The sequence below is a fragment of the Prionailurus bengalensis genome, chromosome C1 (genome assembly GCF_016509475.1).
Source record: "Prionailurus bengalensis isolate Pbe53 chromosome C1, Fcat_Pben_1.1_paternal_pri, whole genome shotgun sequence".
Taxonomy (NCBI): Eukaryota; Metazoa; Chordata; class Mammalia; order Carnivora; family Felidae; genus Prionailurus; species Prionailurus bengalensis.
In genome coordinates, this window is record NC_057345.1 from 21836267 (window position 1) to 21850089 (window position 13823).

The window sequence follows — 13823 nt, forward strand, 5'->3', positions numbered from 1 at the left end:
TGGACTTGGAGAACAGTAAAAGGAGAGATTAGTGTGGGCAAGAGTAGTCAGAGAAAACAACATAACGATTCATCCAGTAAATATTAACTGAGCATGAACCATGTACCAGAAGCTGTGCTGACATAGAAACCTTAAATGAGATGGGTGCCTGGGGTGGGTCAGTTGGTTAAGCATCTGATTTCGGCTCAGGTCATGATCTCGGTTTATGAGTTTAAGCCCCAAATCAGGCTCTGTGCTGACAGCTCAGAACCTGGAGCCTGCTTCAGATTGTATGTTTCCCTCTCTCCCTACCCTTCCCCAGCTCGTGCTCTGTCTCTGTCTCTCTCTCTCAAAAATAAACATTAAAAAAAATTTTTTTTAAAAGAAAACTTAAATGAGATTGGAGGTCAGAACTGGAGGGAAAAATAAGATGTGGGTGATGTTAACTAGTCTTGGTTATAGATCCCTACTACTCTTTATAGAATGATAAAATAACAAGTGCTCATTTAGCATTTCTTGTTTACTTAAGGCTTTATATACATGAACTCATTTAATCTTCATCATATGTCTCTGAGATAGGCTCTACTTCTGGTATCTCATCTAAATTTCCTCTAGTAGGTGAGGAAACTGAGATGAATATCAGCTAGCTAATAGTGGAGCTAGGATTCAGGCCTAACTGTCTGGCTCCCTATTTCTCTGCTCAGATTTACTATCCTGTGTGAAGTTAATATCAGACATGTAGGTTGACCTGGAGACTCTGTTCGATGACAGTCAGTAACCCTGCTCTGGTACTCTGTGGTTTATGTGTTTTTGGAGCTCTTTGTGAATGACTTTTCTTCTTTTTACAGACATGGCTGGATTCTGCCAAAGAAATAAAAAAGCAGGTTCGTGGTAAGTGAATATAGTCCTTTTTATAGTTCTTTCTTTCTTTTAGTAGGTCAGAGGAGTTTCAACCATTTTCTGGCTCTGAGTCACTTTAGAATCCTGACTCTGGCAGATGGCTCTGGAATTGAGATAAAGCCTTCCCCTGGAAGGAGGAGATTCCATAATAGAAAGATACAGCAGAGGTGGACACTATTGAGATGTAGGTCAGATCTTGATTTTTTTTTTACAACTAGGCACAGTTGGGCAAGATTGGAACAGTTGAAAAAAAACAAGTTAGAAAAGAACAAAGATAAGGAAAGAAAAAGGATATGGGAGTCCATTCTCAAAGGAGTTTGCTACCTTGTCCTCTTCCTTTTAAATTGTTCTGGACTGTTACATTCTAACCTTCTTCATGTTTTCCTCTCTGTGGTTCTTTTTGTCTGTTTTCAACAATCTTCTTCCAAACAGTTCTTCTGTTAGTAGAAGAACAAGAATTCCTTGCCAGTGGCCTTCAGACATTGTGGCTTTCTCTTAGCTCCAAGCTCACTAGTATATATTACTGTTGCACCCTCTGCTCAGATGCTGTCCTGAGATAAATATGTCTAGGTCGAAGAAAGCATAGATTAGTAGTTTGTAGCTCCAGGCCCAGTGAGCTAACGGGTAGAGACTTTTTTCTTACTGTTTATGACTAAATGTACTTTTAGTTTACTTTATTTTTTTTAATGTTTTTAATGTTTATTTTTGAGACAGAGTGCGAGCAGAGGGAGGGGCAGAAAGAGAGGGAGACACAGAATCTGAAGCAGGCTCCAGGCTCTGAGCTGTCAGCCCAGAGCCTTATGTGGGGCTCTAACTCATGAACTGAGAGATCATGACCTGAGGTGAAGTCAAATGCCTAACCGACTGAGCCACCTGGGCGCCCCTAGTTTACTTTATTTTTAAGGAAACTTCTAGAAACTGCAGAGGTTTAGTAAGTTAGTAAGTTTTAACTCTGTCACCTGAAAACAAATTTTTTCATTTGTTTGGTTTTTTTTTTTTTTTAATTTTTTTTTTTAACGTTTATTTATTTTTGAGACAGAGAGAGACAGAGCATGAACGGGGGAGGGGCAGAGAGAGGGAGACACAGAATCTGAAACAGGCTCCAGGCTCTGAGCTGTCAGCACAGAGCCCGACGCGGGGCTCGAACTCACGGACCGCGAGATCGTGACCTGAGCCGAAGTCGGCCGCTTAACCGACTGAGCCACCCAGGCGCCCCTCATTTGTTTCTTAAAAGAAAAACTTTGCTATGGTGATATGTTTTCCTTTAGACCCTATTTATAATCTATATTTCTCAAGATAGAAAAACAAAATACGTCTTTGGACTGGCAACTCTCCCTATTTGTTCCTTGACTATAAAATGTTGTTTTAAATATAGTCAGAGCAAAAAATTTTCAGAATATTTGAGATATGATGAGAAAAACATAACTCCAAGTCCCTCTCAGTGAAAATTCTTAAAAATTTTTTTTTTAATTTTAGAGAGTGTGTGAGAGAGAGGGGGAGTGAGAGAGGGGGAGAGGATCTTAAGCAGGTTCCACGTTCAGTGAGGAGCCACATACCAGGCTTGATCCCACAATTCTTGGATTATAATCTGAGCCAAAATCAAGAGTTGGATGCTCAACCGACTGAGCCACCCAGGCACCCCTCAATGAAAATTCTTTTAATATGCGGTATTACTCAGGAACAAATGATTACATAAGAAGAGTAGTTAGGAAGAAAAGTTAAAACAGAATTTGTGATGAGTAGAGAAGAATATCTAGTTGATTATCTTCCTGGCTATTGAAAAAAAATCTCTTCCTAAGAAAAAGAACCCTTGTTTGTCATTAACACACACACACACACACACACACACACACACACACAACAGGGCACCTGGGTGGCTCAGTCGGTTAAGCATCCAACTTTGGCTCAGGTCATGATCTCACAGTTCAGGAGTTCGAGCCCTGAGTCAGGCTCTGTGCTCACAAAGAGGAGCCCGCTGTGGGTCCTCCATCTCCCTCTCTACCTTCCCTTCCCCCACTTGCACTCCCTCTCTCTCCTTCTCTCTTTCTCTCAAAAGTAAATACTTAAAAAAACCCTGCAACATAACAAAAATCCTTCCTTTAACATTGTAAAGAAAAACCATGTTTATGATAGAAACTTAAATAGGGAATCAAAAGGTAAATATTTTATTAAGCCAAAGAGAAGATTGGCATTTATCTACCGCAAAGATTTTTTTTATTTTTGAATATTTTGCATCACACAGGTAATATGTACTCATTGTGAAAAATTGAAACATTATGGAAATACATCATGGGGAAAGTAAAAGGCCCCTAAATTCTCTCCTCCAGATGCAATCACTGTTAAGTTGGTATAAGCTACAGGATTTTTTCTAGGCATATGGAAGTTTTTGCCTTTCAAAAATACAGTTATGCTATACAGTATTCTTGTCCCCCGTGTCCACAAGAGATGCGTTCTAGGTCCCCCGGTGGATGGCTGAAATTGCAGATAGTACCAAACCCTATATATAATGTGTTTTTTCCTAAACATATATGTCTATGATAAAGTTTAATTTTTAAATTAGGCACAGTAAGAGATTAACAATAGGTAATAATAGAATAATTATAATAATATACTATAAAAAAGTTATGTGAATGTGATCTCTTTCAAAACATCTTATTATCCTATACTCATCCTTCTTATGATAATGTAACATGATAAAATGCCTATGTGATAAGATGAAGCGAGGTGAATGATTTAGGCACTGTGACCTAGTCATAGGCTACTGTTGATCTTGTGACCACACATTAGGAGATCATCTGCTTCCAGGTTGTGGCTGTTCATGGAAAGGTGAAACCACAGATAAGGGGGGACTACTATACATTGTTATGTATTATGTATTGCATTATATTATGTATGCATTATGTAGTAGGCTATATATAGTTTTAAAATTTGTTTAAATAGGTGGTAGAAATATGTGGAGTAAAATGAAAAGATACAAATGAATCTAATGCAAAGTAAATTGCCCTTCTAACCCTGTGCTTTAACTCTTTGTGTTCTTTGCAGAGATGTACATACAAATATTTTAATGTAAATAGATGCATATTTATATTAAGTTTTAATATATGTATATTTATAAAAATATTTAATATAATTTTTGTTTAATACATATGTGTTTTAAATAAATGTTATATTTAATATGCATATGTTACATAAATATGTATTTGGTAGGTATGTTTCATATGTATTTAATATAAATATGCAACCAATATTTTTTATTTAACATAATTTGGAGTATTCTTTTAAAATTTTATTTTTTATTTTTATTCGAGAGAGAGAGCCTCCCTGTGGGGGAGAGGGGCAGAGTGAGAGAAAGAGAGAGAGAATCCTAAGCAGGTGCTACACTCAGCACAGAACCCAACATGGGGCTTGATCCCATGACCCTGGGATCATCACCTGAGTTGAAATCAAGAGTTGGATGCCTAACCAACTGAGCCACCCAAGTGCCCCATAATTTGGAATATTCTTCATATCAACATATATAAATTCACTTTGTTTAAAATTTTTCTTTTTTAAATTTAAATTTATTATTTTTTTTATAAATTCTTTCTCTCTCTCTCTCCTTTTTTTTTTTTTTTTTAAAGGAAGCCCTATGCCCAATGTGGGGCTTGAACTCACAACCCTGAGATCAAGAGTCATATGTTCTACTGACTGATCCAGCCAGGCACCCTGTTTAAAAATTTTTTAATGATTATGTATTTGTAGCACCATACACACACACACACACCACACACACACACATACACACACACGTGTGTGTATGTGTGTGTGTGTGTATACAGGCAGTCCTGTTGATGGACATTTTGGTTTACTCTCAGTAGCTTGCTATTACAAACAAGGTTGTAGTGAACGTTATATATATAAACACACATACTTACATGTTTCTGTAGATAAGTTCCTAGAAGTAGAATAAAAATATGAATATCTAAAATTGAAATAGATACTCACCAGCAATATTTTTTCCATATTAAAAAGATATAGAAAAGAATGGAGGTTAACGTAAGAAATATCCATGTACACATCACCCAGAATTAACATTCGTTAACATTTTAAATTTATAATAGAACAGAATAGTGCACATAAGTTTTATCTTTTTTGTTTTCCTCTTAGTCCTATCCCCTTCTCTCCCTATCCATAGAAAACTATTTTCATAAGTTTGGGGTGTTTAAATCCATGTTTTTATATTTTATCTTATATATCCCATATCTATATAGTATGGATAATATTGCTTTGTCTGTGTTTGTTGTTTTTTTTAATTTCCCTCAGACAAACATGATCCATTTGAACCTTTTTCTGAGGCTTGTCAGTATCTCTCTTTCTCCTCCCAGCTGAATTCCCTTGGTTCTGAATAAGAGAGATTCCCCCTACTGAGTGTGGCTATCCACCTCCACCCCTTTCTGGAATAGTGCACAGCAAAAGCAAGAAATCCACATACCTTGTATATATACTGAAAAATACAGATCTATAACTTACCCAAATTATGTTTAAAAAATTCTGTAGTCCAGCTGTGCCCTTGCAAATGAATCTTCCTCTCCTTTTCCTGCAGAGGTCACAACTGTCCTGAATTTTGTGTTAATGATTTCATTGTATTTTTTAATGGTTTTTATTCCCTATGAATGTATACCTAAAAATATGGTTTACCTTTTTGAACATCATGTAAATTGAATTATATAATAGTTAATAATTTGTAACTTGCTTTTCTTATTCAGCATGAGTTTTGAAATTCATCTCAGGTGAAAACAAAATTTCACAAAACAATTCTTAATCTTTATTATGAAGGATATCCTGATTTTTTTTTGTTTGCATTCTGTTTCATTTCTAAAACTGCTGATTTTGACCTACTAAACTGATTTCACAATGGATCATGATCCACAGTTTTAAAAAAAACACTTGATTTAGGATGTATGCCTGAAAGTGGAACTGCTAGATTATAGAGTACGTTTTAGTTTTACCAGATATTGCCAAATTGCTCTCCTTTACAATGGTTGTAACAGTTTACCTCCCCACCAGTAGTATGAGAATTTCTAGTTTCCTGTGTCCTCAGAAGGCAGGAATTTTTTTCAATCGTTAATTTAAAATATTTTTGATGTAACTTCAGGCCTAACAGAAAGTTGAAAGAAGCTGCAAAGAATTCCTGGATACCTTTTCCCCAGATTCCTCAAATGTTAATATTTTATTTTTTAAATTTTATTTATTTTTTTCCTGAGCCATGTTAATGTTGTATCTTGACAGCACTTTCACAATAGACAAAAGGGAAAAACAATCTAGTGTCCGTCAATAGATAATGGTTAAACAGAATGTGATGTGTGTGTGTGTGTGTGTGTGTGTGTGTGTGTGTACAAATATTAATGACCACATATTGTGGCCACAATAGATCCATAGAAACAAAACAGATTAGTGGTTGTCAGGGGTGGAGGTGGGGGTCAGTGAGTGAGTGACTGCTTAATGGATAGAGTCTCCTTTGGAAGTGGTGAAAGATTTTGAAACTAGATGGTGATGATGGTTGTGCAACGTTGTGAATGTACTAAATGCCACTGAATTGTACACGAAATGGACTGAATTGTATACTTAAAAATGGTTAATATTATGTGAATTTCACCTCAGTAAAAAAGAGAGTAAGTTGCAGTTATGATATCTCTCTACCCCTAAAATATCCTAAAACCTAGGAATTTTCTCATGTAACTATAATAGTTATTAAAAGCAGGAAATTAACATTGAAGCAATACTGCAACCCACAGACCTTATTTATCAGTTGTCCCAATAATATTCTTTATAGCAAAATAAAGTCTATGGTGACATTTTGCTTTAGTTGGCACATCTCTTTAGATTTTTTGAGCTGGAGCAGTTCCTGAGTCTTTGAAGTATTTTATAACATTGATATTTTGAAGAGTCTAGGCTAGTTATTTCAATAATTGGTCACTTTGAGTGTGTTTGATATTTCTTCATAGTACATGAATCTTCAGTTTATGCACTTTGGTGAGAATGTTGTTGAAGTGTTGTTGAGTTAGAAGGTATGAATTTTAATGTTAACATTTTTTAGAGCTGTTCCAGCCACCTTTTTTTCCCCTACTAAATATTCTCCATAAGATATTACTAATTTTATGAATCATATTCCAGAAACAGTCACTAACTAAAGCTTAAGCTTAATATATATATTTTTAATTCCAAGTGACTTTTTTTAGTCTCTTTACTGCATTTAACCCTGAGCTAGCTCACAGTGAACCTGAATATCTTCATTAGCAATATCCCAAACTTGCATCTCATACATAGAGAAGAATGGGAACTGAAAATTTGAGTTTCTCTTCTTACGATTGCTGTTAAGAAAAGTAAAAGAGTTAGTACTTGAGACATTTATGTTTAGATATGGTTATTTCTAATACAGTTAAACTTTCTTGTTTGGGGTTGAATGGAGAGAAAAATGCAACCGGAATACAGGTGTTTGCTTTTGTTTTCATTTGATTACATCTAACAACATAAAGTCATTGGTGGATCTGGATTACTGGATAATTTTAATATATTAGTACCTCTTTTTTTTTCTGAAGCTGTAGCATCCTCATATGACCTTCACAACAATGCTGTGAGATTAGTTCCTTTATTTCCCTTCATTCACTCAACAAATATTTCTTGATCATCAATGTTCTACCAAGCACTGTTTTGAATCCTAGGGATATGCACCAAATAAAATAGCAAAAGTTCTTAGCCCCAGTAATTTGCATTTAAAGATTATCCTTTAAAGAAGGTAAATGTTTATATTTAATAAGTAGTACATGTATAAAATTCAAATGGTATAAAAGAGCACACAGTGAAAATAGGTCTTCCTCCTATATATTTCCCCTATCTTATCAGTTTTCGTCTCCTGGAGTTCCCCTTCCTAGTTTACCAACTACTATAACTGGTTTATTATATATCCTTATAGGGATTGCCTGTGCATGTGTAATCATACCTGTAACATAGACTTCTTTCTACCCTCAACATTCATGGTTGCTTTCTGTATGTATGCTATTCTTGACCTTAGTATGTTCTCACCTAACGCTGTATCTTGGAGATATATCTTCTCTTGCTAAGTGAATATATATTTAGGTTGTTTTCAGACATTTTCTATTACAAACAATATCTTACACATATACCATTCTGACCTCATTTAAGCATATGTATAAATGCATTTATGGAGATAGAATTGCAAGGTGAAAGGATATATGCATTTTATGTTTAGAAAGATCTTGTCAAATTGTCCTCCATAGTGTACCAATTTATACTCATATCAGCAATAGATAATTGTGTTTATTTTCCACACCAACGATAGGTGTTATCAAGTATTTTATATCAATTAACCTAATACAGAGCTCAAAGAGAAAAAAAAATCACACTTTCAAACTCTTAAGTGGTTCTAAACAACTTTCTTTCTTAAATAAATATCAAATCTTTCCACAAAGCATGAGAATATTAAAAAAAACTCAGGAAAAGAAAATTTTGAATATTTTTGGTGCTCTAACAATCAGAAACTTAGGCATAAGCATACAATTCTTTTGTGTTTACCTTTACAGGTGTCCCCTGGAATTTCACCTTTAATGTCAAGTTTTATCCACCTGACCCAGCACAGTTAACAGAAGATATAACAAGGTAAATAATTTATTAATAGTTAAATATAGAATTAGTAATTCTCATTTTCATAAGCTCTGGGAATTTCCCTATTCAGAACTGAAGAAAAATTCTGTGCTATTAAAATGGGAAGTTTCTGGTCACTTCAAGACAGGTTTGCAAATAAGTGAGCCTTAAAGCCTCATTTATCTGTGATGTGCCTAGAGGAAATTGGCAGGGGAATTAACCTTGCTTCTAATGGGTATTATGACAAGTTGTGTACAGGACGCCTATAAACCACATGCCCTCCACAGGGCAAGATGCAAATATAGTGGTAAAATAGCTCTTCTACTTTTTCCCTTTGATACTCCTTCCCCACTGTGTTTTCTTTACAGGGATCAGAAAAGCTGAAGCCTGTGTTACTATTGTTTTTTCTTATCTCCCTTTTAAAGTATGTGATTAGGCAGTTTGTGAGTTCAAGCCCCGCATCGGGCTCTGTGTTGACAGCTCAGAGCCTGGAGCCTGCTTCGGATTCTCTGTCTCATTCTCTCTCTGTCCCTCCTCCCTCACGTGTGGTCTGTCTCTCAAAAATAAATGAAAATGTAAAAAAAAAAAAAATTTTTTTAAAGTGTGTGATTAGGTACATAATCCTCATGAGCTGAATCTTTTTCAGTAATTTTTGAGCCCACTTGATTTATGAAATAAATCTTGTACTCTTTGAAAACAACTTACTGATTTCTTTTAGGAAAGTGATCTTTATTGGATTCTATATAAATATTAATATTAAAAAAGAAAATTGAAAACCAGCATATTGTAAAGAATACTATTATACATATTTATTTATATCCATAACATCCTTATACATATTAGGTGCTTGGCAAATGTTTGTTAAATTGAACTGTTGGTTACTGAGAAATGACTTTCTAATCTGATTTTGTTGTCAACTATCTGACAAATATACAGTTTCTATACCCCAGTTTTCATATCGCTCAAATAAGGGAATAGCCTAAGTAAACTCCAACTCTGATTGTTAAGTACAGTAAAACCTTGGTTTGTGAGCATAATTCATTCTGGAAACATACTTGTAATTCAAAGCACTTGTATATCAAAGAGAATTTCCCCATAAGAAATAATGGAAACTCAGATGATTCGTTCCATATAATAATGACTACAATACTATAATATAATACAAAATAATAAAGAAAATACAAAATATAAAGAAAAATTAACAAATTAACTTGCACTTAACTTTGAAAACCTTTGTGGCTGGTGTGAGGGAGATGAGAGAGTAGGGTTATTGTGTAGGATGACTTTCACTATCACTAACGGAATCACTTCTATTGGCTCAATGAAATCTTTTTCTTTTCGTGCAACTTTAACAAGGACACTATCCAATGACACTTGCTTTTGCCTCCTTTTGAGGATTTCGTGGAAATTGACAATGCATTGTCATTAAACAGATTTATTGCTCAGACTGCCTCAGTCTTATTTGGGTGGTGCTTTTCTACAAAATTTTGCACTGTTTCCCCCATTTTATACATCTCCCTAATCTCATTTGAAGTGAGGGATTCTTCTGCTTTTTTTCTCCTCTTCCTCTTCTCCAGACGAGATGCAGACATAGACTTCTTATAAAAGCTTGCAATTTCGGCCACTTGCATAACTTGTTCATACTTCTTGATGATTTCCTTTTTAACTTCCACTGTAATCATCTCCTTCTTCTTACCACCTTCTTTTCAACCTTTTTCTGCACGGGGCTATTGTATGCGCTTGCAAATATGTTGACTACAGTATTAATAAACTCTTGTTATATACTCTATTTAATATAACTGGCAATAAGGCAGCAGAGGAAAGGGTCTATATCTGCAGGCAGCCGTGACCTAGAATGAAGCAAAGCATTCCTAAGCTTACTCTTGTACGGAAAAGCAACGGACTGTCCATCAGTGCTTTGAAGTTAAAAAAATGCACTAGTGCCAGTTGTGGGTGCCTTCCAACATTCTGAAAAATCACTGATTCCTACCAGATACCATCGCCTGAGACCGAGCATCAGAGCATGGGAGATGATCACCCACAATCCCACAGCGAGAGAAAGAACCATTGACTCAGTTGTGATCATGTGACTTTTGGCATCATGTACTATTCATATTGCAAGACCTCGCTCGTTTATCAAGTTAAAATTTATTAGAATGTTTGCTCACTCACAGAACAAGTTACTCACAATCCAAGGTTTTATTGTACTGTGAAAGTTTTAAAAAATTATTCTTTGTCTAGATAATCCTTAGTACATTCTTGAAGTTGAGATGTCATCTCTGGCCTGAAAAAATTGTTTTGGTTATTTCATTTTCACATGTAATATTTGTCTCTTAAAGTTGCTTCTTATTCATCTTCCTTGAGGTTATGTATAAAACAATACAAATCCCTGAAATTTTTTGCTAATTACCCACATTTTAGAGGAGATTAAGATTCTTGTGATTTGGTTGGCATTCCTCTTTTTTTAAAAACGTATGTAGGGGCGCCTGGGTGGCTCAGTCGGTTGAGTGACCGACTTCCGCTCAGGTCATGATCACGCGGTCTGTGAGTTTGAGCCCCGCGTCGGGCTCTGTTTTGACAGCTCAGAGCCTGGATCCTGCCTCTGATTCTGTATTTCCTTCTCTCTCTGCCCCTCCCCCACTCGTGCTCTGTCTCTCTCTGTCTCATAAATAAACATTAAAAAAAATCAAAATAAAATAAAAATAAAAAAATTAAAACATGTGTAGTGACAAATTATAGATAGCAAAACGATTGTTGATATCTACATTATTCAACACCTTATTATGGTCAAAGCAAGGATATAATTCTAATTAATACAGGAATTTTCAATTTAATCATATCTCCCAGCTTTCCTGTTTGGTCAAACAGTCTGTATTGGTCAACTCAGAAAAAGTGCTAAGCAGGTCAGGATCACAGGTGTAAACATTATACTGATGGAGATGAATGCCTAACATGTAGGGGCACATGATTGGTTTGTTCTATTGAACAGTTTTAACCCCAGTATGAATTCCCAACAATGTAGCACACTGGTGGCATCAGTCTTATAAGACGAGAGTGAATGGAAGGCTTAGCCCATCTTGAAGAGAAAACAGCTGAAAATGTTCATATCCTACTAAAATTGTGTCAGTAATGTCATCTTTTTATGTGAAGGACAGTATCTACACATTTGGCAAAGCAGTTTGATAGAAGGAGTCCAGTTTTGTAGCCAAACAGCCTTTATTACTATATGACATTGAGCAAGCTTAGTCTTTGAAACTGCCTTTCTATCTGTAATTTGGTGATGATACCCACCAAACACGTTTTTTTGTGAAGATTAGATGAGATAATTTATGTGTATATGGTACTTAATGTGCTCAATAAAATATTAATTTCTTTACCTCCTTCAGACTTTTCCCAGTTTCTCCTCTTTTCTTTCTTTTTTGTTATTGAGATATAATTGACATATAGTGTTATATTAGTTTCTGGTGTGCAACATAATGATTCAATATTTGCATATATTATGAAATGATCACAATAGGTCTAGTTCACATCCATCACCACACATAATTACAAAAATGTTTTTTTCTGGTGATGAGAACTTTTAAGATCTATTCTCTTAGCAACTTCTTTTCTTTTTAAATTGCCTTCCAGACATGAGCCCAACATAGTTAAAGGTTTTTTTTTTTTTGAGTTTTTATGTGGAAAAATTTTAAACATGCAGAAAGGAAAAAATAATAGTATGATGAACAACCATGTACCCACTACCTAGGTTAAACAATTATTAGCATTACCTCATACTTACTTAATCTCTCTTGTTTTTCTCCCTCCATATCTCTGTCTCATTCCCCCTTTCTTCCTCTTTCTCTATATTTTGTTTTTGTTGTTACTGACATAGTAACGTTTTTTCTTTTTTGGCTGTAGGTATTATTTATGCCTCCAGCTTCGACAGGACATAGTTGCAGGACGTCTGCCCTGTTCCTTTGCAACCTTAGCGCTATTAGGTTCTTATACCATCCAGTCTGAGCTGGGAGACTATGACCCAGAACTTCATGGTGCGGATTATGTTAGTGATTTTAAACTGGCCCCAAATCAGACCAAGGAACTTGAAGAGAAGGTCATGGAACTGCATAAGTCATACAGGTAAGTATGTTTCCAGGGTTTTTTCTGTGTTTGCTTTGGCAATAAGTTTAAACTCTTGACCTGGTTTGATTTGGTGTTTGTCTTGGAGGGAATGTGGTGCTGTAGAAAGAGTCAGCTCGATCCCCTCCACTGTTTGACTTTGAGCAGGTCATTTAAGTCCTTGGAATCTCCTGTTTTCTCATCAGGGTGATAGGTGTTGCATTGTCGGATGAAAACTAAATGAGGCGATATATGGAAAGCACTAAGCACTGTGTCTGGCACATAGTAGGTGCTCAATAAATGTTAGCTATTGTTATCTTACCTTTTTTCAGATTTTAAAATTATTATGCTATATATTAGATACTTTAAGATCATTAAAGCAGGGTTCTTAGGCTATCTGTACATGGATAAACTTCAGAGGACCCATGAACCCCCTGAAGGTATTTTTAAAAGTCTTGATTGAATTCAATGCTTTTTTTCATGGAGATTGTTGGTAATGTTGGGAGGTATCATCACACAGTGATCAAAAGCAAGGACTTACAGTCAGACTGAGCTGGGTTGAAATCTTGGCTCTGCTTGGTCCTGGCCTTGTGACCCCAAGTTATTCACTTAACCTCTCTGAGTCTCAGGTTCCTTTTTATTTTTTTATTTTTTTATTTTCAACGTTTATTTATTTTTGGGACAGAGAGAGACAGAGCATGAACGGGGGAGGGGCAGAGAGAGAGGGAGACACAGAATCGGAAACAGGCTCCAGGCTCTGAGCCATCAGCCCAGAGCCTGACGCGGGGCTTGAACTCACGGACCGCGAGATCGTGACCTGGCTGAAGTCGGACGCTTAACCGACTGCGCCACCCAGGCGCCCCTCAGGTTCCTTTTTAAAAAAAAAAAAAATTTTTTTTAATGTTTATATATTTTTGAGAGAGAGAGACAGAGAGAATGAGCAAGCAGGGGAGGGATAGGAAGAGGGAGACAGAGAATCCTAAACAGGCTCCACACTGTGAGAACAGAGCCTGATGTGGGGCTCCAAGTCACGAACTGTGACATCATGACCTGAGTTGAAATCAAGAGTTGGCAGCGTAATCGACTGAACCACCCAGGCACCCTGAGCCTCAGGTTCCTTTAACGTCTGATGGAGATTATTACCTCAGAGTAAATAGGGCAATGGCTAGGATTAGAAAAGATACTGTGTGGAAAAACTTAATATA

At 36.0% G+C, this 13823-nt stretch overlaps 1 protein-coding gene across 36 annotated transcripts in view; it reads left to right on the top strand.

The window, feature by feature from the left end:
- Window positions 1-13823, top strand: part of EPB41 (erythrocyte membrane protein band 4.1) — a 198351-nt gene that overhangs the window by 109543 nt on the left and 74985 nt on the right. For all 36 annotated transcript variants that reach the window (XM_043574288.1, XM_043574290.1, XM_043574271.1 and 33 more), the window contains exons 5-7: window positions 828-870; window positions 8460-8535; window positions 12421-12639. In XM_043574288.1, the coding sequence (XP_043430223.1) occupies window positions 828-870; window positions 8460-8535; window positions 12421-12639 (338 nt within the window). The remainder of the gene's footprint in view (window positions 1-827; window positions 871-8459; window positions 8536-12420; window positions 12640-13823) is intronic.